The sequence below is a fragment of the Euprymna scolopes genome, chromosome 2 (genome assembly GCF_053919585.1).
Source record: "Euprymna scolopes isolate OS-2025 chromosome 2, ASM5391958v1, whole genome shotgun sequence".
NCBI lineage: Eukaryota > Metazoa > Mollusca > Cephalopoda > Sepiida > Sepiolidae > Euprymna > Euprymna scolopes.
Genome location: NC_136483.1, coordinates 151,595,016 through 151,621,443, shown reverse-complemented (window position 1 = coordinate 151,621,443; position 26,428 = coordinate 151,595,016). Strand labels below are relative to the sequence as shown.

Sequence of the window (26,428 nt, the reverse complement as noted above, 5' to 3'; positions counted from 1 at the left end):
GCATGCTATCGTTCCGTCAGCCATGATTGAGTGAAAGCCTTAATCAATTCGCAATTGTATTCTTAGTATCGCTCACATTGAAGATTGAACCTTCTACATCCAGAAGAGTGAATCGTGCAACTGAATTTACCAATTTGCGGACATGACACGAAATAATTGTACGAAATTAAATCCTCAAAATTGTTTTCCGTTTATTCGTAATCAAGTTAATTATATTTTTTTTTTCCTGAGCAACGCTAGGTAGGTACAGCCTACAGCCAGTATACCACAAAACTAACAAACTAAATCAGAAGACTCCGAAACTCCTTGTAATTGTGTCGGGTTTGTACTCACCCCTCCCCCCCCAAATGTTTTGCTAGATGGTGGTGGTGGAGTTGGACGCAAGTTCCTAAATGTTACGGCAATGCGTTTCAGCAGCCACTCAGAATGATTTTATTTCAATTGCACCTGAAAACACTGCCTGGGCATAAAAATGTCCTCGAACTGTTTTATTTATTGTATTTTTTTATACCAAATTATAATTCAGCTGAATGCTTGTATAAACCAACTTAACGGCCATTGTTGTGACATCTCATGAAATCGTGCTTCACGTGTGTGTGTGTACAGATTATCACTCCCCCACCCCCCTCTCGGACACGCGCATGCGCACGAGGCACTCCGAGAATAGTGCGGTTTAAATAGGAAAGATAAAAAAATCCTTCTGACAAGGTGGAACTGGCAATGATGACTGGGAATTCAGCATTAAAAAAAAATTTTTTTTTTGTTTGAAACTAAAAATCGTTTGATGAAGAAGCGGCGTTTCTTTTGAAGGTTATAAAAGAAAACCAAATTTGATTTTTATGATCGATTATGTTTGAATTCATTTTTTTGAAACATGATGTAGTAGATGATGTATGACGTCACGTTGTTTTGTTATGATAATATTTTAAGGTTTATTAATAAGAAAATCCACAAATTATTTATATAAAAACTGTTACATATTTCGGAGACGTATCATGGTTTCATTGCAGTGAACCTGAACCTGCCTTTTTAAAAGGCTTTTAAAAATCCAAACAAATCACGCTCGTCTCTGAAATATGTAACATAATTTGTGTTTTCTTTGTTTATATATATATATATATATATATATATATATATATATATATATATATATATATATATATATATATATATATATATATATATATGATTTTTATTTTATCCCATAATTACAGTCGAGCATTTTATTGATTTTTTTTTTTTCTTTTTTTCAACACATCTGGGCGGTTCGTAGACCATCAGGTTGAACATTTCCGGTCATTGCATTCGCTTTATTGTGGGGAATTTATTATTTAGAATATTTTACATTTTAAAAGAAGTTGAGATGTTATTTTTTCTTTCTTTCTTTTGTGATCCACCGACACGCGCGAGCGCAGAGAGAGAAAGAGAGTAAAAACAACTTATATTATGAGTGGATTATTTATTTAGTTTGATTTTAAGCTTTTCCGGTCCACTTTTATACTGTAGTTCGAGCCTCTCACCCCACCCCCGGGCCGTCAATACCTACCCCCGCCGCTGCACACACTTCTTGGCTAACTCACACTTCCCAAACCTTTCATTAACACCGGGTATCGGTTCTTGTCAGTCGCCACCCCCTTTTTTCCATCATATTCACTCTATTCCTACATCCCTTTCTTTTTTCATTCTGAAACTCTTTTCTCCTCCTTTCTTCCCTTCCCCATTAGTTTCTTTCCAGGTGGCCGGAGGTACCCCTCCTACCAAAGTTACCTCTCGCCCCTCCCTTTTTTTTTTCATATTTACTGTTGCTGTTCTGTTCAGTGTTCACCTAACCTGACTCCATTCAGCTTCTCGTGTTACAACGGCCACCCTTGTACGGCGGACCCCTTTCCTACCCCAGCACACTTCTTTGCTTTCATCCTTTCCCTTTTCTTTGTGTCCCCTTTTTTCTTTTTTTCTTTTTTTTTATCCTTTTAACTACCCGATCTCATCAAAGCAAGGTGGAAGGGACTATAATAGCAAGCTAGCTAATGTACTCTTTGGCGACAGGTAAAACCCAAATGCAAATAAGACCCCGGCGAATAATCCATACTGTCGTCTGTGTTAGCTCGGAGTGCGTTCGGAGACTTAATTCATATGAACTCTTTATTTAAAAATAAATAAATAAAAATGTTTAAAATTGGGTTTGTTTTGCAATCCACAGAGATACGAAAAAGTGATCGAAAACTCAAATCTAATATAAATCTCACCTGTCTGTTTAAATGTATGCATGTATGTATGTATGTATATCTGCCTAAAACTTTTGACAGAGGCGACGCATTTTCACGGGATTGGTATCATTTTGAAGCTCGACCCTTCGTACGATAAATATCGAACAATTGGCTAAAAACATTAATTCCTTCACCCTAAACTGTGCACTTTTCTACAAGGAAGGGTCGTTTTTTTTTTTTTTTTTTTTTTTTTTTTTTTTTTTTTTTTTTTTCGCCGATATTTTCGAACGTCATCGCCTCTTTTCGATTGTCTAGTCTTAATTTTAACCTACGTCACTTCTGGTTTGGCGATGGACGCAACAGCTAACATCAAGTTTTTTTTTTTTTTTTTTTTTTTTTTTACGTTCTTTTCCTTCACGGTTCGAGCTTGCCTGTCTACTACCACATTTATTTATTTTTTTTTTTTTTTTGCTCAACACATACCTCCAAATACCCGGGCAACTCCGAGCAACCAGGCTAGTATATAATAAGTTATCAAATGCAAGATAGTTACTCTTCTACCTACCTGGAAAAGATTTTAGTGATTTTACTCACTTAAGGTTTATTCAGTAAAAAAAATAATACATAATGTCGAGCGTGAACAAGAAAATTGGCCGCGAATTGACACCTAAATAGTTAGTTTTGAAAATGACTTAACAATAAAAATAAAACAAAATACTGTTAGAAACCTATCCAATATATTGCGATTTGCTTTCTCACTTCCCTTCACCATTTGAAATGATTTCGTCCAGGAGCGAGAAAAAGGTACGTGTTTTACTTGCTAACTTTTGCGTAACTGGATGGAAGCGCGCACACTAAAATAAATGCACATTGGCATTTATTTTAGTGTAGAATGTACTATAGAAGTTTCAGTTGAAGTTGGCTTTGGTTCGTCTTTATATTTTGATTAGTATTTCTGACTAGAAATTCTTAAGAGTCTTTACCAGTGATCGATCCTGGTTACAAGTCTCCCCAGATTCCCAGTCGCTTCCCTCGATCACGAGAACTTTGCTTTCTCACACCAGTCGTTTGCCACTGAATTCTTGCTGATAACGACCCTGGATTTTCTCAGGAATTTGTGATAAGTTGAGGTCTGGATTATGCTTTTTACTTCTGTCTGTCCATCCTCTCAGAACTAAACTGGAAGATTTACGTCAAATCCATTGCTGAAATCATTCTATCGCTCCAGAAGATGTAATCCTCTTTGTGTAAGAGTAAAATTCGGCCTATGATCGAATACTGTTGCCGCGTGTGGAGAAGTGTCGCCCAGAGTACTCTTACTTGTCGTGAAAGAGTACAAAATCGACCCTAACCTACTGTACTGGGTATTTATTTGCTTCCCCACTGAGCAAATTAAGCACAAGGCTGTTCTTTTTAATGTGGAGAGGGAGGGAGGGGTGGGGCAGGTAGTGCTGCCTCTTGGTAAATGGACCAGAAACTGATTGCCTCAAGGGCAATCGTCTTTTAGTGCAGCATCTGCCAGAACAGATGGTATTTATTTGCTCCCCCACCGAGCAAATTAGGCACAAGGCCGATTTTTAATGTGAGGAGTGAAGGGAGGGGGAAGGGAAAAAGGGGACCAGCTCCCGAGAGGTGGGAAATGGGAGCTGGTTAATGGTCAGGCATGTGGGGTATCCCCCACATCTGGTCTTTGCTAGTCCTAGCTAGTCATAGCTTGCAGTATCTGCCGGAACAGATGGTATTTATTTGCTTCCCCACCGAGCAAATTAGGTACAAGGCCAATTTTTAATGTGAGGAGTGAAGGGAGGGGGAAGGGAAAAAGGGGACCAGCTCCCGAGAGGTGGGAAATGGGAGCAGGTTAAAGGTCAGGCATGTGGGGTTGCCCCCACATCTGGTCTTTGCTAGTCATAGCTAGTCATAGCTTGCAGTATCTGCCGGAACAGATGATATTTATTTGCTCCCCCACCGAGCAAATTAGGCACAAGGCCGATTTTTAATGTGAGGAGTGAAGGGAGGGGGAAGGGAAAAAGGGGACCAGCTCCCGAGAGGTGGGAAATGGGAGCTGGTTAAAGGTCAGGCATGTGGGGTTGCCCCCACATCTGGCCTTTGCTAGTCATAGCTTGCAGTATCTGCCGGAACAGATGGTATTTATTTGCTCCCCCACCGAGCAAATTAGGCACAAGGCCGATTTTTAATGTGAGGAGTGAAGGGAGGGGGAAGGGGAAAAGGGGGCCAGCTCTCGAGAGGTGGGAAATGGGAGCTGGTTAAAGGTCAAGCATGTGGGGTTGCCCCCACATCTGGTCTTTGCTAGTCATAGCTTGCAGTATCTGCCGGAACAGATGGTGTTTATTTGCTCCCCCACCGAGCAAATTAGGCACAAGGCCGATTTTTAATGTGAGGAGTGAAGGGAGGGGGAAGGGAAAAAGGGGACCAGCTCCCGAGAGGTGGGAAATGGGAGCTGGTTAATGGTCAGGCATGTGGGGTTGCCCCCACATCTGGTCTTTGCTAGTCATAGCTAGTCATAGCTAGTCATAGCTTGCAGCATCTGCCGGAACAGATACTACACTTTGATCTTTGATGCCTAAGCCATGGAAGGTCGGTCCTAACCTACTGTACTGAAGCGGAACTCTCTCTATTCCAGGTTAGCCGGCTTCCTCCAAAGGAGGAAGTTTCATGAGAGCATGAAATTCACAAGCGATTCCTAGTCACATGTATATCCCTGTTAGGGGAGATGATGATGTTAGGTTTTGTCTCCTCTTGCAAAGAGATGTCAACGTCCTTCTACATACAGCAGCTGGTATTTCCAAATGGTCACTGATCTAGTGCTGATCAGGCTCAATGTTGCTTAACTTTGGTGATCTAACATACAAAAGTATTTGATGAAACTGCAAGTAAGTCAAAGATCTTACTTGATAACAAAAAGTGAAGCAGAAGGAATATGGTGAAAAAAAAGGTGATTTCATGTGAATGGATAGTCTGGTGAAAGGTAAATAATCCAATGACGGTAAAACCCACAAATATAACTCCAAGATTATATCCTATGACAGAGATCGATTATCGAAAGCCATAAAGCTTTAATTTAATAAACGAACGACACCTACACCAAAGATAAATGTCAGTATCTTAGAGTGAGTGCGTTTACAATAGAAAGGAAACGAACAGTGTGTGTGTGTATGTATATATGTATATATATATATATATATATATATATATATATATATATATATATATATATAATTACAGAAGTTTAAGTTATCACTAGGGCTATGACAACGGCATATTCTTATTGTTTTATCCGTTAATATCTTATATTTTTATATAGACTGATGTAGTTCTCGGTTGATTGACTGTCTTACTGTGTCGGATATATACTTTACTCAAAAGAATGAAAAGAATATTCTGTTGTCACAGCCCTAGTTTTCCAAAATTAGTTTGAATAGATAATTATCTCGCATTATAGATTTCTATTTCCGTTTATCCACCAAAACATGTAAGCAACAACTTCGTGCGTACATTTTCTGATACTTAATTTTTTTTTTTTATATGCATTCACAAACTAATAGATTTGTTTCCTTAAAGAAGAGGAAGTCCCTAAGTAGATTTTAATTGCGAAAATATGTCTTAATTTAAGATAAAGAAAATGTAGAAAGAAAATTGCCGCTCAAAATAACTCCGTGTATACACGCAGTTTCATAATTTCGCGCAACTTGCGTGAGCAAATTGATCATTTCCTCTAGAAAATCGAGTTTAAAAATTTACACACACACATTTTGGCCTTATTATTTCCTCATGGGAATGAAACGCGAAGGATTGTGTAGCTTAATGGCTCTATGTTTTTTTTTTTTTTTTTTTTATAACCCTGCTTATCACTACTCGCGTATTAAGCACGATTGAAGTAAATATTGAAAATTGACACATAAAAATCTTTTTATGTGGATACATGCGAGCCAAGGGCAGTGTAGTATCTGTTCTAGTGCTGTTGCTGTGCTGCCCTGCTGCACGTTAAGTGCAGCACTGCTACACTTCATCGTCCTCGGGAATCACTCACTCACTGCTTAGAAGCTTTCCATTTCATCCAGCTCTCTTGACTAGGGTGTAACTGGCAATTAACTGATCCCCGCCCGAAGGAGGAAGTAATCCGTAGGAAAATGTACCTCCTAACTCCAAACACCATTCCGACACGAACGGAAACTATAGACGTGTGCCTATTTACAATGCCTCCCCACGGGACAGAGTTAGACACCAGGGTCGTTTTTTAACGTGGAGAAAAGGTACAAAAATAAAAATTGTCTCAGTCGTGAAGGATTTCTCCTCCACTGAAAGAGAACGAGAAATGGAAGTGCCGCATCTGAAGAACAGATACTAGACGTGTAAGTCAGATCACGAACTCCAACATGGGTCGTGGTCAGACTCCTAAATTTCAGAATGTCAAGGCGAACCTGAATTAGTATAATCACATAACAGGAACAAATACTGCACTTTAAGTAAATACCTACAATTTTACATAGCATTATCATAATGAAGATGTATGTATTAATTGACCATCTATAACCAAGACTGTGTATTTGTTTGTATTTATTCGCCCGGTCACTCAAATGTTAACGGTTAAAAACTGCCGGACGAAACCATTTCAAATGTTTACGTGGAAGGGATAAAACAAGTAGCAATTCACCCGCCTTCCTTGCTGTCAAAAATTAATTCGGAACGAAATCCACTACTCTATTTCCATAATGAGGCGTTTTCTTTTTCTTTTTTCTTTTTTTTCTTTCTACACCGATTGATACGTTTTTTCTTTTTTCTAATTTCAAGTTTTCGAGGTTTACTTTTGTTTCTCTCTTATTAATATTCTTTCTCTACTTCTTTTCCTTTGTCTTTTATTACTTCTGGTTTAACTTCACCGATTGAGACGTCATTTTATATGAATATTAGTGCGAACACTAGCGAAACAATCTTTTCCCTCAATCATTTTTTTTTACGTAGGATGCGTGTGTGCGTGTGTGTGTATGTAAAGATATAGGTAATTTGAAACTCTTATACTTAATTGATAGTAATTCGAAAACTTATTTGTGTAAATAACAAATGAAATCTATAGGGTTGTGGGGAGTACGATTCGTCTGCCAAACGCGGCAAATGGGGGAGAGAAAAAAACAAAACAAAACAAAAAAAAAACTACGCTAATTTTGAGCCGAGTGCTTTTTCCGCTCCTGCTGCTTTTACTGTAAACGATTAATCGCTAAAAAAGCTGCCTTAGCCTCGCCGTTGATTCACTAACAACGCGCACCTGTGCCGTTCAGGTGTTAGAATCTCTTAAAAACAAATAGACGACTGGCCATGCAATTCAATGACGGCGATGATGACCGTGGTGTGCGTAAGTAACGTGGGGCGACTAAGGCCAGAGCTTGGACCAGAGTCTCAACGTCTGACCAGTGGTCAATTCGGTGAATTACTTTCGTTAATGTGTTTCATAAATACGCGGCATAAAGACCCCGTGCGCTAACTTTTTTCGGACAATGTTTTGGATGAGACAGAAGAGAATATTTTATGTCGATACGGACAGTACCGTAAGCTTTTAAATATATGTAAATTTATTAATTGTGAAGTTAAAGTTGTATTACAAAAAAAAAAAAATAAATAAATAAAATAAAATAAAATTTCCGTAAAGGTTTCAAATATTCAGTTTTGAAACCTTGAGGAGGAAAAAAAATCAGCATTGGATTACTTTTCTTTCTACGTTGGATGTTAAAATAATACTTGTGCTTTTTGGATGCATTTATTTGACGATTCGGATACCCTATACCTGGATTAAAAAAAAAAAAAAATAACTTTTGATATCCCCCCTCCCCAAACGTTCTGCGTTTCACTTTATTTTCATTAAAAAAATTTTTTTACGAGTTATTTAATTATTTATTTTAAGTATTTAAAAAGGAAAAAAAAAAGAAAAACAAGAAAATACACGTCTGTACATAACGCCCCCCCCAAGCGAAATATTTGAAAAAAAAAAAAAAAATTTTTTTTGTTTTTCATTGGAAAGTTTACCTTTTTTTTTTTTTTTTTTTTTTTTTAATGAAAACGCCAACACCTGTGGTAATATTTGATATTATTTCTCAAATTGAATTGAATTTCTATTTCAAAATTGGAATTGCGATATTTTAAAAAATTAAACAAAAAGATCAGTGCTATATTAATATATATATATATATATATATATATATATATATATATATATATATATATATATATATATATTCAAAGCATTTTATTTAATTGTGATAAAGTTCCAAGACACGCATAACGTTTAAAAATTCAACTTTTAAATGCATCTGTCTAAATATATTGGAATATATATTGCAATATACAAGGATCAAATTCGGGATCATTAAAAAAAATTTTTGTAAAGAAATGACTTAAAAAGTTTATCATCAAACCTGTCAAAATCAAGAAATGTCATTGAAAGTTTTCAGCTCTCCTAGACGGCGGTCGAGTCTGAGAGCCCCACCAAGGATACCTTGCAATTTGAAAAAATTACTTCGGGTATGATTTTTTTTTCTTTTATAAATGTTATATAAGGAATGTTTACTAAAGGTTGTCCAGTTAACACCTATATATGTATAGACACATGTATATACACGCGACAAACATATATACATATAAGAGACCACACATATACACGCACACACAATGAACAATTAAAGTATTAATAAAATTATCACATACGATTTCGTACGCATGTATTTCTCGCCTGTATGTAACTTCGAAAAATACACATTAAATTATTTTTTGATTTACTATATCAAATGTTTATTGAAATTAAGAGTAAATAAAGAAAAACTTAAATTAATTATATATATATATATATATATATATATATATATATATATACTAGCAAAAGTACCCGTCGTTGACTGGGTTCAAAAACAGCCTACAGAAAATGGACTCTGATGTATGTTAGTATGATAGGTTATGAAAAGGAAGGGTTGTAAAGAGATAGCTTCGAATTTAAGGCTATCAAAACCAAAGCAAAATATAATGAAAGTAAAAATAAAATAGATAAACCTCATAATTTATTATACCGTACATGTTCATACTGAAACATTTATCACAATATTCTGTGGATCTATATTAAAAAACCTTGTTAAACTTTGACATATTTCTATTCTATGGAGGTCAGGTGCGAACGAACACCCCATAATTTTATTATACCATATTTCTTCAAACTGAAACATAATTATCAAAGTATACTTACGCAGATAGATATGAAAAGTCTTCATTAAAGTTTGTGCCTATTTCCATTCTATGGAGTACAGGCGCGAACGCAGACCCCACAATTTTATACCATCTCTATTTAAGTTGAAAAATACTTATCAAAGTATTCTTATGTACATCTATATAAAAAAAAATTGTAAACGTTTTTTTTTTTTTAATTTTTAATTTTTTTATTTCCATATTTTGTGGACTAGGCGCGAACGCAGACCCCACAATTTTAATGAACAACCGTTCTGCCAGATCAAACATACCCATTCCTGTGTCTCGATACATCTATCATTATATGTAATCAGGTTTTTTTAAATAGTCAGCCATATAGGAGCCTATTCATGACCACGCACACACATTCAACTTTATATTATAGTAAAATGCGAACATGAAAAAATATGGTTAAGCTTAAACATGGAAAAGTAAAGGACTAGTTGTTAAAACTAGAGAAGAAAAGGTCAAGATATTCTAGTAAAAAATATAAATTTATAACCTAAAATATTGCAGCTTACGGAATTGATTATAATAATGTCAACTTGAATTAAAAAAAAAAATTTTTTTTAATGCTGTAATATTTTAAGTTATAAACTTATATTCTTTGCTAAAATATCTTGCCCATTTCTTTTCCAGTTTTAACAACTAGTCCTTTACTTTTCCATGTTTAAGCTTAACCATATTAATTTTCATGCTCGCATTTTTCTATTGTAATCCATAATTTTTCCAGGTCTCCAATAAATTCACTTCTTTGTTTAATTTCAGTCTTATTTTTTGCCCCCACGAACGTAACATACGCATATGTAATAACAATGTACGACACTCGTCTGCTTTAATAACCCCCCCCCAATTATCTCCCTTTTATTCTGTCTCTTTCACTTGTTACTTCTCTTTTCGCGACAGCAGTGAATTAGTAGTAACACTAGTCGATGAAGCGACGTGGTTGCTAGGGAAACCAGTCATAAAAACGTCGCTCACCTCCTTACTTGTTTTTATTTATTTTTTTTTTATTATTACTCCACTAAATTCATCATAACTTTTTTTTTACTGAACGAAAATTTAATTTTTTTTTCACAATATAGGTGAGAAGGTGATCTATAAACTGTAATAATTGTTTGAAATTTGGTCGAAAAATGAGTGAGCGTTGAAGCTTTAAAGCAGTTCTAAATAACTAAAACTGCCGCTTAACCATATATTCAAACACTACCCTGTTTGAATGATATATACATATATATGTGTATGTGTGTGTGTGTGTGTGTGTGTGTGTGTGTGTGTGTGTGTGTGTGTGTGTGTGAGAGAGAGAGAATAATGGAAATAGTATTCCGACCAGATAGCGAGATAAAAAAGGAATAAACCCAGTTATGTGTTCATCGTTCCATCTTTATTGTACTGTACTTGTATTTTCTTAATTTCATTCATCCAGAAAAAGTCTTACAATAAAGGCGAAACATTGAACAACTAACTTGGTTTGTTCTTTCTCTCTCTCTCTCTCTCTCTCTCTCTCTCTCTCTCTCTCTCTCTCTCTCTCTCTCTCTGTTTGTAAGTAAGTAGCTTGAGCACTATAAAAGTGGTGGACGAATGTTTGTTTAAAATAGACATTTGTCGAGGTTATTTGCGGGCACCGCTCCCGTGGGTTGATGGGTAGAACTGCCGGCTGTCAACCCGGTGGTTCTAGGTTCACTCCTCTGCTTGGGAGAGGTGCTAGTCTAGCGGCATTGATGAGTTGTAATCCAACGAAACAGTACTGTATGTCGATGATGGCAAATATGTAATGTTAATGGGAAAATATGCTTATTCGATTAGATTTCACCCTTTATTCATACCAATCCTTTAATTTATGAATCTCAATCTTACTACAGAACAAATACAAATAAAATATCAAAAGTTTATATTCTAAATTTCAAGATGTTGTCCATCTTACCGTTTATTACGTTTAACATGTTTAAGAAATAAACGATAAGATTAATAGCATCATGAAATTTGGAATATAGATCTTTTGTCGTCATATATATATATAGTCATCCACATACAGTACTGTTTCGCTGTTTCACAGCTCATCAGTGCGGCTAAACAGGCAACTACCTCAAGCCAGGATTGAAACCCGACCGTTTGTACGGCAGTCAAGGCTCCTAACCATTACGCTACTGGCGGCTGCTTGAACGAGTAGTGAGTTTAACGATGTTTTGACATCGTCCGAAATACCTCCGCTCGATTTGTTTACACAAAGAGCGTCCACTCTGTAATAAAGACTAATGTGTATATAAATATCCTTTCCGCTACGCAAAATGTAGGAATAATTGAAAGAAACAAAATTGCAAAGTTAAAGTTTTTGAGGAGAGAAAGCACATGGAAAGTCCAACCCCTTCGTCATCAGTTTGGAAAGGAATCCTTTACTGTTAACATAATGGGACGTTTGTTTCCCTTTTCCTTTCCTTTCTTTTTATACTGACGTTTTCCTTTTTTTTTTTTAACTTTCCAGTTTGAGACGTTTTTTTTCTTCCTTCACTGATTGCGACATTATGCATGGCATAATTATTTTGACTAACCGTGTGTGTGTGTGTGTGTGTGTGTGTGTGTGTGTGTGTGTGTGTGTGTGTGTGTGCGCGCGCGCACACACATTTAACAGGGGTATTCAGCATTGTCCGAGTTATAAAAAAAAAAATTAATAATAGTGTTAATCCCCCCCCCCGAAGAGAAATGTGAAGAATGAAAAAAATAAAACTTAGTAGGCCTTCAGAGCCTCCCAAGCTTTGAAAACGTCAAATAAAATTAATGATAGTAAAACTAAGTTTTTCCCACCCCGATTTATTTGTAGAGAAATGACAGTAAAGAAACGATAAATGAAATTACGAGTTAGCGTCTTTCAGCCTGGAGAAAAAAAAAAAAGTGTTGACCCATTTCCTTAGGCTGTATTAATACATGAAATTAGAAATTATGATTAATTCTAGATAACATTTAATGATACAAATGACCATTTGACTCTCAAAAATGAGTATTTTTCTAAAAATTTTAGGTAGTTTTCCGGTATTATGCTGATTTAAAACAAACAAACAAAAAACTTTGTTGGGGTTTGTTGTTTATTTTTTAAGTTTTATCTTGACATACAATGTAAAGCTAGCTGGTGTTGTCCGGGGGGGGGACTATAGGAATTAGAGAATTTATTGGTGTGATCTCTTTTAAATGTAATTCTATTATTTTACATTTATTGCTCATGGACAATGCCAAGTAGAATAAAACATAATTGTTTTAAAACCCTGGGGGGAGGGAAGACCTGCCCCTCTTACAAAACATTGCCCAGTTGATCCTCCAAGATTAAGTATATTTTTTAATAAATTTTAGATATTATACATCTGTGGCAATGCTGATCAAGAAAATACTTTGTAGAGGTTAGTTTTGTATTTTTCAAGTTTTAGCTGGACGTGCAAACACACAGACGTTTGTTTTTTTTATATATAATAGAAGATGAGGAGCATATGTGCAAAGAAATGTATTAGAAGACGGCCTATAAAATAGTGTGTAAACAAGAAATTGATATTTTAAAAGTTACCTGTGTGTGCGTTATTTCTCACTCTATATGTTATAGGTACTATTATACAGTGAAAATTTTGTTAATCATTGATACAGGCAGTTTCAGTTGTGGAAAATATGTCCCGTTAGACTCCAGAAGGCATTTACATCTTCACACTCAGTCGGTAATATTAGTGTGGAATTGTGGAAAATATAAAAATATAAGTGTACAGTAAGCGATGGTAATGTGCAAAGTCCCCAAGATCTGATATACAATTTCTATTATTATTATTTTATTTTTTTTATTTTTTTTTTGTGTGTGTGCATTGATATTCATATTAAAAACCCTTTTTTCTATTTATTTATAAAATCTCGCCTGTCTGTTTACATGTATGTATGCCTAAAACTTTCGACAGAGGCGACGGATTTTCACGAGAGTGGTATTGTTTTGAAGCTTAACCTTTCCTACGACAAAGATGTCAGATTTTTTTTTTTTTTTCACTTTCTTTTCCGCCTTTGCATTACGGGTTCAAGCCTGCCTGCCTACTATAGCGTTTTTTTTTTTCAACACACCTCCCGGGCACCCAGGCTAGTTTTAATTAATTCCCTATGAGTTTTTTGGTTTTCTTATGGGATGATCATCTTTAGTTAACTATTATGTGTAGTTATATTCATGCAGATATTCTGCATGATTTATGTTTGCGTAAAAAGGTTATGGTAAACACAAATCTCTTTCTGTATGCAATATATATATTTAAAAAAATTTTGCCTACCAAACTCCTCTGCCAGTTTTTGGTCTACAGGCACGAAACTTATTATATAGGGTATTTGAACCCATGCGAAACTTCATATTTGTGTTTTAGCCCGGGAAAATCAGTGAAAATTAAAAAAAAAAAAAAAATAATAATAATAAAAAAATAAAAATTTACTAGGTGAAGGTCGAATGACAGTATTACGAATATGCACGTATAATGTAATAACTATTGGATCAAGTTTTAATTTTTAGGCTTGCGGCAAATAGGTTTTCATAGCTCAGGCATTAACGTCAAAAGATAAAGTAAATCATAAGCTAAACGTTTTGGTTTCGGTTCCCAGTGGTGGTGCACAGGTCTTTTTTTTTTTTTTTTTTTTTTTTTTTTTTTTTTTGACTTTTTAAATAATTACTATACTGGGTCCAATATAATATAATAATAAATACGTAAATCTGCATTAATCAAAATATCATATTTAAGCGTATTTTATGACCGGGCAATGCCGGGCGACCTACTAATATACACACACACACACACACACACACACACAGGGAGAGGCAAAAGTAGGTGGAGGGGTTAGGGTTATGCTTATAAAGAACTGATACATAAACCTATTCAAAATATTGTCTACTTTTGGCACACACTGTGTGTGTGTGTGTGTGTGTGTGTGTGTGTGTGTGTGTGTGTGTGTGTGTGTGTGTCTATCTATAATATAATTTTAGTGTTGGGACGATTAATTAGAATCGAAATATTCTGGAGTATCAGAATGGAGGGGGGGAGAATTGTGCATATTTTCCTTTGTCTTTTTCTTATTTGTTAGTAGTAATATTTATTGATTTTTAACTACCAGTAAATATAAAATTGATAGTACCCCACCCTCCGATACACACACAGTGTTTTTAAGTTTGAGAAAATATATGTACATTTAACGTGTTTTTACGGTAATCGGGGCGGGGTGAGGGTGGGGGAGTAACACCTTTTATAGTTAAATATTTAGAGATTTATAAATAATCGGAATCAGAAAGATCTTGGAATTGTGCCATCACTCACACGCACGCACAAAAAGTATGCCACCTGGAATTGCCAGGTCGTAAAATACACTTAAATATCTGTTAATTTATGTAAATTTCGTATATATTATTATATTGACAGTTTTCTATTGATTATTATATAGTAGTGATTCCAAGTTATTTAACAAAGAAAAAAAAATTTGGTTGCTGTTAGCTAAAATTGAAACCAAAATATTTAGCTCTCTAGCAGTATTTGCAACGATCTGGGCTAATGACACATGCATATCAAACTTGACAAATTAATGCAGTTAAACATATGAATGTATATTTGCATATGCGTAAGGTAATTTTGACTCCTTAAAAGCTATTTTCCAACTCGATTTTGTTCCACAGGTCCAAATATCCAATATATCAAGTTTTAAGTCTGTAGACCAAAAATTAACAGTAGTTTGGTAGACTGTTTCGCACACTGGCACAGTCAGTTATATATAAACAGTAGCAGGAAGACTCGACATTGTTCGGGATTGAATGGGGATAATACAATGTACTTTTTTTATTATGCTCCTAACACCATATTATTTTATTTTTTTGAATGCACTTCCCCCCCCCCCCTTTGTGCTACTTGAATTAACTGTCTGAAGATACTGCTTCCTGACCCAAATGTCCTGGATATGACCTTAAACTATATCCGATGGTGAGACCCCAGGTTGCAGGCTTTGGGGAGTGTGGAGCCAACCATTAATTTCCATTGCTCCCAGGTCCACTCTGACCCAGAGTGGTAGTAGCTGTTAGGGTCCCAACTATGAGTTAAATAGAAAATGACTTGAAAAAAAAAAAAAAATATTCTATTAAAAAATTTTTCTTGAAAATAACTGGATTCGGCATTAAATAACCTGAAAAGGGTTGATATGCTGTGAAACAAAAACAACCAAACATTGATGTTATTGCTCTTTTTTATTTTTTTATTTTAATCTTTTCCTTTGCAAAACTGTATAGTGTTCTGCAAAGTAAAAAAAAAAAAAACTGATTCTTTTACAAAACAAATAAACCAAACATGAATAAATATTTGAAGAAATAAAGAACTTGAAGCATGAAAACTTTTTCCCAAAATGACTGGATTCTACGTGAAAGAACCTGAAAAGGTTTGATATGCCGTAAAACAAAACCAAACTGTTTGGCCCTGTAATCTATTATATAAAAGCGAAAATGTGTTTGTGTGGATGCAATATTTTTGTATGTCCGCCAAAGGCTTTTTTCAGGGGAGTGCTCGGGGAGGGAGGGGGTCACTAATTCTTACAACTTTTTTATATACTCCCTAGATTATAATATCTCTGATTTACAAAAAGAGGTCGTCTCTATCTTTTATTTGAGCGACTTTTATTTTATAAAACTCACGCTATCCCGTGGTCCCGCCTGCTAGTTTGTTTTTTTTCTTAAAAAGTAAAACTAAATCGAAAGCAAAGCAAGTGTCTCCGCCCTTCATGACAAGATGTCCAGAAAACAATAAGCTTTGATCAATACGGGGAAACCCCCTCATATCGGACAATTGCTATTCTTTTGGACACTCCCCTTTTTAAAGGGAGCTGGTTTTCCCCAACATCTTGGAAACCAACAAATATGCAGAAACCTTCAAGCTTAACAGGCTTGAAACCAGAATTAACTGCATGATTTCATAAGCATGCTGCAAATTATCTACCCTAGGTAAGATACAATTATTTCATACGTTTAATATCCATCCTAGCTAGGTAAAATATTCTTTTGCTCGAAGTAGCAAATGATGCATTAAAAATTCCTCTCTCCTAAGAATAACAAATATATTCAAAATCAAATTCAATTTTCTCATTGTTTATACGGTCCAAAGCAACCTTGGTACTAATTTTTTGACTCGAAAATTAATATTTAACTCTGGGTTATAATATCAAGTTACCCTTCGAAGGCAGTTAATGTATGTATTAACAGCCGCCCATTACAGCTTGTTGACGTCAGATAACATGACATGACTAAGCGTTTTTTCAATTGCGTGTAAATGTCCTTAGATTATTTATTACTACATAAATACATAGGAAAAACGAAAAATGTCACTTTTGCCCCCCCCCCCTGCAGAAAAACGGCTAAATCGAAAGCAAAGCAAGCGTCTCCACCCTTCATGACAAGATGTCCAGAAAACAATAAGCTTTGATCAATACGTGTAAATGCCCAAACGGTTAACTCTAAGTTTAGAGTTGACCGTTTGGGCCAAAATTTCAATATTTTTTGTCCAGAGTTTCGTGCTTTAATATGATACCGAATTTGTCAATTTTTGTTGTCTGTCGAAAGTTTTTGGCGGACATACAAACACACATACATACACACATACATACACAATTGGTCCTTGGTCAATGTAGGGGAAACTCTTCATGCTGAGACAATTACCATTTATTTGGATACTGCTAGAGTGCCCCTTTTTGTGGGGGAGTTGGTTTTTCCCCTCACATTAAAAACGACCTTGTCTAATTTGCTTTTGTGGGAGGTTTAAAAGCAATGCCATCTTTTGTTTTTTATTGACTATATTAAATTTGAACGCTTTGCACTACCGGTCGTGTCATGGAGTAGCAGTAAGACATCGAATTTTCTTTCACTTTTTTTGCTCAACACCCTACAAACACCCGGGCACCGCCGGGCACACAGACTTATATATTTTTATTTTATTTTTTTTTCTTCCTTTGAAGATTGTAATGCTGGGTATGGGGCAGCCAAACCAGCTGCCAACATTGCCCCGCTTTTTTATTGAAACCAACCGAGAGCTCTTTTTAGTATCCTCGCTGTTCCCTTAAGTGCAATTGTCTGAATCTCTTTTGCACTTGGTTCACCAGGAATATTAGTTAGGTAGGACTTCAGGTTCTTCTTCATAAGTCCTGTGGCACCTATGATAACTGGTATGATTGATATCCCCTTTAGGTTCCAGTTTCTTTTCATATCATACATGAGACCTTGGTATTTGGTCTGTTTAACATGTAGTTAATAAAACGTTAAACACTGAAAAAGTTAAAAACATATTTAATTTTAAAAAGGAAGCACAAAATAAGTGGATAGTCCTTAATCCACAGAGTTTCAAAGAAATACTTTCCTTCTCATCAGAGGGTCTATTTTATATATATATATATATATATATATATATATATATATATATATATATATATATATATATATAATCAATCCTCATTTCAAAAATTGCTTATTTATTTACAGCAGTGCAGTCGGTTTCATTAGTTTAGAACGCATCTATAAACTAATCCCTAGTCGATTCCTAAGCCTCTCAATTACATTATCCAACTAGTTTATTGGTATTCACTGTTTTAAACTTAGTGACAACAACCAGCTGACACCTCCAATCGAAAAATAAACTCTCAAACAAAACAGATGGTCAAATTATAAACTTAGCTTATGAAAGTACTCGTCTGTGAGATTATACAATCTTAATAATTACAACATCTATTTATTTATTTTTTTTGTTTGTTTGTTATTAAATTAAGTATTAACCTATTTCTAGATGCATCCGTGCGTGTCGATAAGAGGCTCTGTCCGTTGGATTGTCTGTCAGGTTTCTATTGAATGAAATCTGTCCGGAGAAGGTGAAAGCAAGTAATTCTATATGCGTCTGCGCATCTCGAAAAGATGTTCTCTCCATCTGGAAGTCATCTATAATATAAATCTCACCTGTCTGTTTAAATGTATGTATGTAGGTATGTATGTATGTATATCTGTCTAAAACTTTCGACAGAGGCAACGGATTTTCACGAGATTTATATCGTTTTGAAGTTCGACCCTTCGGACGACAAATATAAAAAATTGGCTAAAAAAAATTAATTCATATACCCTCAACTGGGCACTTTTCTACAGGGGGTCGCTTTTTTCGCCGATATTTTCGAAAGTCATCCCCTTTTTTCGATAGACTAGTCTTAATTTTAAACATTCGTCACTTGTTTTGGCAATGGGCGCAACAGCAAAGACGTCACATTGTTTTTTTTTTTTTTAACGTTCTTTTCTTCCTTCGCGATACGGGTTCGAGCCTGCCTGCCTACTACCACTTTTTTTTTTTTTTTTGCTCAATACACACCTCCAAACACCCGGGAAATGCCGGGCACCCACGCTAGTTTCATTATAAGAGGTTATTGTAGTTTGCTTGAAGTGCTGTTTTGTGTGTATATAAAAATAATTTAAATTTATAGACAGTAAAACAATGCAGATGTGTAACGGATAGACACAAACTGAAGCAACTTTGGATGTAATAGTAAAATAAGCTCTACACATTCATCTTTTTTTCCCCCCTTCACAAGCCATGGTCATAAAACCGTTAGCAATAGACAAAGGCTACTTAACTAATTAAGGAATGCATAAAACTTAGGAGCATCATTATAGTTAAACAATACAGAACTCCGAAAATGTGACAGTGATGCATGTCCATTCACAAAATTCTGAGGCAGCACGTTCAGGACTGCAGAACACAATGTGAAAGGAGATCGCTGGTACATGTCTGAGTAAAGACTAGTATGAATATGTAAAGGGTTTAATGTGAGTGTGTATCGTCACAGGTTTGGCCTGTTCACCGACAGCACAGGGTGGTATTTAAACATTGTGGTGGGGCAAGAACCATGAAATAATTTGTAGGCAACAGGAGTAACTGTTACTATATTCCGACGAGTAGACAGCAGATCTAATCCAAGCAGATTATATGCTCCAGAAGGAACCAGGTCTCGGCAGGAAATATGTAATATATATATATATCTGATGGCACAACGCTGTAGACAGTAAAGAGACTCCAAACACTCTGCCAACTCCAGCGAACAGTAGGGACCTATATTCCAGATGGGGATGAATCATGATTATGTAAGTTAACAATTACAAAATGTATTGTTAAAAAAAAAAAGAAAAAAAAAAAAGAAAATGAATTGTTTCCTTATTCCATGGAGTTTCAAAATTTTGCCTTTTTCAGAGGAAAATGGTTAGCAAAAGATTTTTTTTTACAGATTTGCTATAAAATTGCTGGTTAGCACCAAAAATTGAAAACTGTAATTTTCGAAGAAGTAAAAACATGCAAAAAAAAACAAAAGGATATTTAAAGTGATGTCAGTGTATGAAGATACAGTCAAATAACAAGATCTAATTAATGAAGTTGGAAAATTGGTAAAATCTGTAATTCTATAGTGCTGGTATGGACAGATCCGCAGACATGGTGTAAGAATATTTAGATCTATAGTTGTTGAAGGTGAAATTCACAATTCTACCACAAAACTGCTACGGGCAGTGGGCATAATTATAAGTTAATGTAGGTTTAATTTTTATAAAAATTTAGGTGTTGGAACTTTGATGTGTTATATTAATTATATTACTTGTAATTTCTTTCAGACCCAAAATAAAATGGAATGAAATAAATATATATATAATACTAGCATGGGTGTCCGGCGTTGCCCGGGTGTTTGGAGGTTTTGAGCAAAAAAAAAAAAAAAAGTGGTAGTAGGAAGGCAAGCTTGAACCCGTACCGGAAAGGAATGGGGGGGGGGAGAAACCTGATGTCTTTGCTTTTACGACAACTGCCAAACCGGAAGTGACATAGGTTTTTATGGCTAGACAATCGAAAGGAGAGGATAACTTTCGAAAATATCGGCGAAAAAAGCGACCCCCCCCCCCCCCCGTAGAAAAGTGCCCAGTTGAAGGTTAAGATATTAATGTTTTTAGCCAATTTTTCGATATGTCATCTAAAGGTCAAACTTCAAAACGATACTGATCTTGTAAAAATCCATAGCCTCTGTCAAAAGTTTTAGGCAGACATGTAAGCATGTGTACATTTATATATTGGTAGCTCAAATTTTCGACCAAACCGATTAAAAAGCTTGCCCTATCTCTGAATACCCTTTATGTAAAATTTCAAATGTTTAGATCAGAAATTGTCTGAGTAATTTGGTAGAGACCGAAGCAGTCAAATTGTTTAAAACTTTGACCCCTATTATGACCCCTTAACATTTATTGTTTTGGGCTCAAATCAAGTTAAGTCCAAGGAACCTATATCTAAAATTTCAAGTGTTTAGACCCAAAATTGTCGGAGGAGTTTGGTAGAGTTCTCAAAGGTCAAATCGTTGAACTTTGACCCTTTAACAGCCAAATTTCTGACCGAAAACAAATTACATTTTCCCAAATCTCAATACCCTGTATATCAAATTTCAAGTCTGTAGACTAAAAATTGACAGAGATATTGTGTAGGGAAATGTACACACAGACACAGATACAGACACTTCCACTTTTATGTATATAATCTGTTCAGTTTTTCAGTGTGGTTATTTATGGCAAGTTTTTTATGTTGATATTCGAAATTTGACCATTTCATTAACAATCTTGTCATTTATTTCATTATATAAAATGTTATTTCATTAAGAATCTGCGATCATTAATTATGCATTTTATCCACATACTCTTACGCTCGCCTCGAAAGTAAGAAAATCTACAATGTTCGCATGTTTTTACATTTGCATTATCAACTGTCAAAAGTGCTCAGTTCCTTTTATGAAGAGCTATGTTGTATGCTAAGTTGCAACCGTGTATTCCCTTTTTTTTTTTTTTTTTGTTTCATTTTCCTTACTGTGTTGCAGGTTATTTTAGCAGTCAACGTGCTCAGAAATCAAAGGGGTCCCATTTCCAGGGGTTAACACTTGATCTCTATATGATATACATAGATATTCGAATATTCCACTAAAGTTCTCCTTTACGTCTCAAATGTTGAGTTAGTAAAGAAGTCAAGAGTATTAATTTTCCTCTATAATCGACCAGTTAAATATGTTATCCTATCATTTTTGTGTTTCTCTTTGATCTTATTGGATTTCAGAACAAGAATACATCTAGTCTGGTCGAGTATCCAGCTTTGTGCTCTTACTTGAGGTAACCCTTGTTGAAGGTGCTCTATCTTCTATATATATATATATATATATATATATATATATATATATATATATATATATATATATATATATATATATATATAAAGCGAAAATGTATGTATGTGTGTATATTTGTGTGTCTGCTAAAAACTTTCAACAGACACAACGAAAATTCACAAACTCTGTAACATATCGAAGCCCCCATCCTTCGCTCGAAAAATATAGAAAAATTGGCCAAAAATGTTAATTTTTTTCACCCCGACATGGGGGAGGGGGTCAACAAAAACGGTATTCTCGTGACAACAAGCGGTTCTACGCATGCGCCAGATGACGTTGTGACCTGATTTACTTTAAATAGTTGAAAACCTAAACAAATTTCATGTACGTCACGTTAGCTCAGTTTATTAGTGCGTTTGTTCATTATCTAAAAGTTTTGGGTTCGGATCGTGGTGTGAGATGTCTTTTTTTTTTTTCTTTTTTTTTTCTCGATTTTTTAAATTTAAATATTGAACCAGTGTTATTTAAGCCATTTTTCACGTAACGTTCGTTTTTCTGTTTTTTTGTTTGTTTGTTTTTTTTTACTTCGCTTATCCACCCCCGACTACACACCCAAAAACACCCGGGTACCCACCGATTTTTTAAATTTTAATATCGAAACAGGCTTATTTAAGCCATTTTTCATGTGTTCGTTTTTCTGTTTTCATCGTTCATTTGCTTTACATTAGTTTTTTTTTTTTTTTTTTTCCTCCCCCGTTTAAGTTTTAACGTTGTTTTCTTTTTTTACTTTGCTTATAACGTACAAACCTGGTCATTGACGTCGTCGTAACGCTCGACGACTTCCGGGCGCGCACCTGTCAATTTGGTTCTTACTTAAATAAATTCAAACATCTTTCACTAACTCATTCTGGCTTGCCGATTTTTTTTTCAAATTTCGCCTCAGGGCTTCGGGTTCGATCCCCCCCCGGGGGTTCTTTTTTATTTAACACCACACACACCTACAAACACTCGGGCAACGCCGGGTACCCCCGCTAGTCTATAATATAAAAGCGAAAATGTGTGTTAGTGTGTGCATTTCTTGTGTATGTCTGGCAAAGGCTTTTGGAGAGGGGGAGGGTAGCTCGGGGGGGGGGGTCACTGTTAGAACTTTTTATATACTTCCTAGATTATAATATCTCCGATTTATGAAAGGAGGTCACGGCTATCTTTTATTTGAGCAACTTTTACATGCTAGTTTTGAGGTATTTCGTGGTCTCCGCATGTTTGTATGGCTTTTTCATGTAAAAAAGCGAAACTGAATCCGTAACATAGGTGTGTACCTGGCACTCGTGCCAGGAGGTCCAGAAAAGCAATCAACTTTGAACAATGCGGGAGAAACCCCTCATATCAGACAATTGCTATTCATTTGGACACTTCCCATTTTATGGGGAACTGGTTTTCCCCAACTTCTTGGAAACTGGCTTGCAGCCAAATTTAAGTGCATGATTTCATTCCCCTATGGCGTGATGTTTGAACTCATTAAATTCACGCACCTGTCACTTAACTTTTTAATCGTTTCATTTCAACCATTCTCAATTTCACTGCCCTTGTAGCGTCGAGGTAAGTATCAGGCTATTCAACTCAAAGCTTCAGGTTCGAGCCTACCTACCTACCAAAACTTTTTCTTTTACACCTCCAAACACCCAGGCGACGCCGGGCACCCCCGCTAGTTCCTTGTAAAAGCCTATGTCGATTAGTCCTACTCAGATCTTACTTATATTTAGTTAAGGGTTTACTGATGTCAAAAATTATCCACATGCCAGATTGTTCTGACAAACATCTGTAAAGAGAAACCTTACACACCCGAGGGGAGTTTATAGTAGGCATTCAAGTTTTTCCTAGAGTGGGAGAAATGTACATAGCAAACCTAACAAGGTTGTCTTAATTCAAGGTCATATGATTAAAACCAAAGAAATGAAATGCAAAAGCTAAAACGTGATGATAAAAGAAAAACGTAATTGCATTTTCAAGTTTCACATCGTCAAGCATTTAAATTATGTTGAGAGCAAATGATTTTAGAGATGAGGTGGCAGATATTAATGAGCTGAAAACCTTATGATTATTGGGTTTAATGGTACTTTAGGCAGAATAAGGACCATGTTATTTTACCGGCAGTTTATGTAGCCGAAATGTGTCACAATACTGACCGGTCCTGGATATGACCTTAAACTATATCCGATGGTGAGGCCACGGCTTGCGGACCCTGGGGAATGTGGAGCCACCCTTTAATTGTCATTGCTCCCAGGTCCACTCTGATCTGGAGTGGTAGTACCTGTTAGGGTCCCAACTATGGGTTAAATAGAAACCGACTTAAAGAAACAAATATACTCTATTAAAAAATTATTCTTCAAAATCACTGGATTCGGCATTAAATAACCTGAAAAGGGTTGATATGCCGTAAAACAAAAACAAACAAACAAACAATACTGAGCCAATGAAATCACATCAGCCAATATTAAGAAAATCCATGTCTGCTATCATTGGTTTATTTTATATATATATTAAAAAAAAAAAACAAAAAAAAAAACTAAATATTTATCTTAATTTGAACAAAAAAATAATAAATTTTTTGCTATCAGGTGTTTGTTTACTAGTATTTCTATAATTTTAAAATGTATAAATCCAATATAGAAAAAAGAAAAGTCACTCTTCCTTTTTATGGATATCTGGTACGATTGCAAGCGACCATATTATTGTGCTCTGCCATTATCATATTCAGTTTTACATGCTGGCATATGTTGGACGGCTTTTTTTATTTTAATCCTTCTTTCAAGTCCACCCTTATCACTTTCTCTCATGTTTTACGTGGCCTTCCTCCAGTCAACTGACCCTGCTACCTCAACTGTTCTACATCAACTAGCTCAAGAACTTTCATGCATTCTTTCAACATGAGCATACCATGCACACATCTCCCTATACTGTCTAGGCTTAATCTTCCTCTGAAGTCATCAGATCTAAGCCTGTCTTTAAACCTTGCATTACATATTAATCGTATCATTCTCTTTTTATACAATGTGTATGCTCAACCTTCATTGGTCAGATATAATTTCCATACATCTTCACACTGCGTATATATGCCACACTCTTTCTTTGATCAACACTGACAATGCTCTGCTGGTTAGTAATAGAATAAATTTACTGAATCGACACCGTCCTAACATTTTTTTTTTTTTTTTTATTACAAAATCCCGATTTTTACAATCACACTAACACTTGGTCATGCAAAAAACAAAAAAGACAAAACAAAAAACGTAAATTTTTGAGTCTTATAAAATTCTTTGCAATTAATGAAAAAAAAAATTAAATTTACGTGCGGAGTTTGAACCTACAGATTTCGTCATATAAAAAAAAAAACACGCTATCAATTTGCCCACAGTAGAATTTTCACAGCACGTTGTTCTATCATTGTTGCTAAGCGACGGCATGGAAAAGAAGGCTTTACCGATGATAGATAAATTAAAATAATGGTGTCAATTATCAGTAATTATTTAGTATTCTGAGATAAAACTTAAGATCACTCCCAGACTTATACACTAAAGTTCTGTAAATTTTAAAGAAAATCTGTTCAGCCATTTTGGAGTCTGTAAGGAACGAATTCACACACACAGTGTATTTATATAATTGTAGAGAAGATATATATATTAGGGGGAGTATGAAATCATAGGAGGCGTTGGTAAATAACAAAACAAACAGTAACTACAGCTTATAATTATATAGATATCAGCAAGATCAAGACGCCCCGGTCGACAACAAAGACATTTTACGTTACGTTTTTTTTTTTTTTTTTTTTTTTTTTTTTTTTTCTGTTAAATACTCATATTGACTGTGGAGTATTTTTGTTTGATGTATTTTGTCGATAAGTTGTCGGCAAACCACATGCTGTTTTTTTGTGTTTTCCTTTCATAGCTGATCATCTTTCTTTTGCGTAAGCTCAATCTGAGTTATAGAAATCTAGATGAAATAAAAGGGTGACCATAGTCGAGGATGGCTCAAAGGCTACTAGTCTGCAGGAGGATATTGACTCTTTCCCCACTTATGATCCCCACCCCTTAATATGCTTAGTGTTTAACAAGGGTAGATCAAATACCAGTTTTTAAGCCTTTGATATGACTCTATCGAGAATTGAACCCTGATCTCCTGGCTCATTACTGAACACTCTTACCATGATAACTCTTATTAGATCAATACTTGTTGACTCTCACTCTATCCCAAATTAAACCGGCAGAATCTGGGTCATTTTTTAACCTGGCTTGTGCTCTATCGGCCTGAGGTAGGGCCCTGTGCAAAAGAGGTCCACCTTCACAGGTTTATTACTATTTCACCCTTGGAAAAGCCATTAGGTTATTGCTAATTATTTGAGGCACCCCTGCCAAGGAATTCCAACCAGACTGTCCAAGTAATTTTTGTTCAACCAGGACAATAATCAGTGAAACACCGGTTTTTGTTAGATCACCAAAGTTAAGCAACGTTGAGCCTGGTCAGTTCTAAAATAGGTGACCATTTGGGAATACCAGGTGCTGTATTAGGACGCTGAGACCTCCCTGCAAAGTTTGCAAAAACATAATTTCATCTATAATATAAATCTCACCTGTCTGTTTAAATGTATGTATGTATGCTTGCCTAAAACCTTTGACAAACACATCTGAACGTGACAAACCGGTATTGTTTTAAACCTCGAACATTCGGCCAACAAATATCGAAAAATTGGCTGAAAACATTTCTTTCACCCTTAATAGGGCAGTTTTCTACAAGGAGGGGTCGAT

General features: G+C 35.4%; 1 protein-coding gene across 6 annotated transcripts in view; it reads left to right on the top strand.

Moving 5' to 3' along the window:
- The window catches only part of LOC145297667 (unconventional myosin-XVIIIa-like), a 794,600-nt gene that overhangs the window by 326,146 nt on the left and 442,026 nt on the right, over positions 1-26,428 (top strand). Inside the window, exon 1 of one of the 6 annotated variants that reach the window (XM_080143880.1) lies at positions 8,478-8,738. The exons of the other annotated variants lie outside the window; for them this stretch is intronic. Within the exon in view, the coding sequence (XP_080000006.1) occupies positions 8,649-8,738 (90 nt within the window). The 5' untranslated portion in view covers positions 8,478-8,648. Of the gene's footprint in view, positions 1-8,477; positions 8,739-26,428 lie in introns of those variants that run through there. 6 annotated transcript variants of the gene reach the window in all.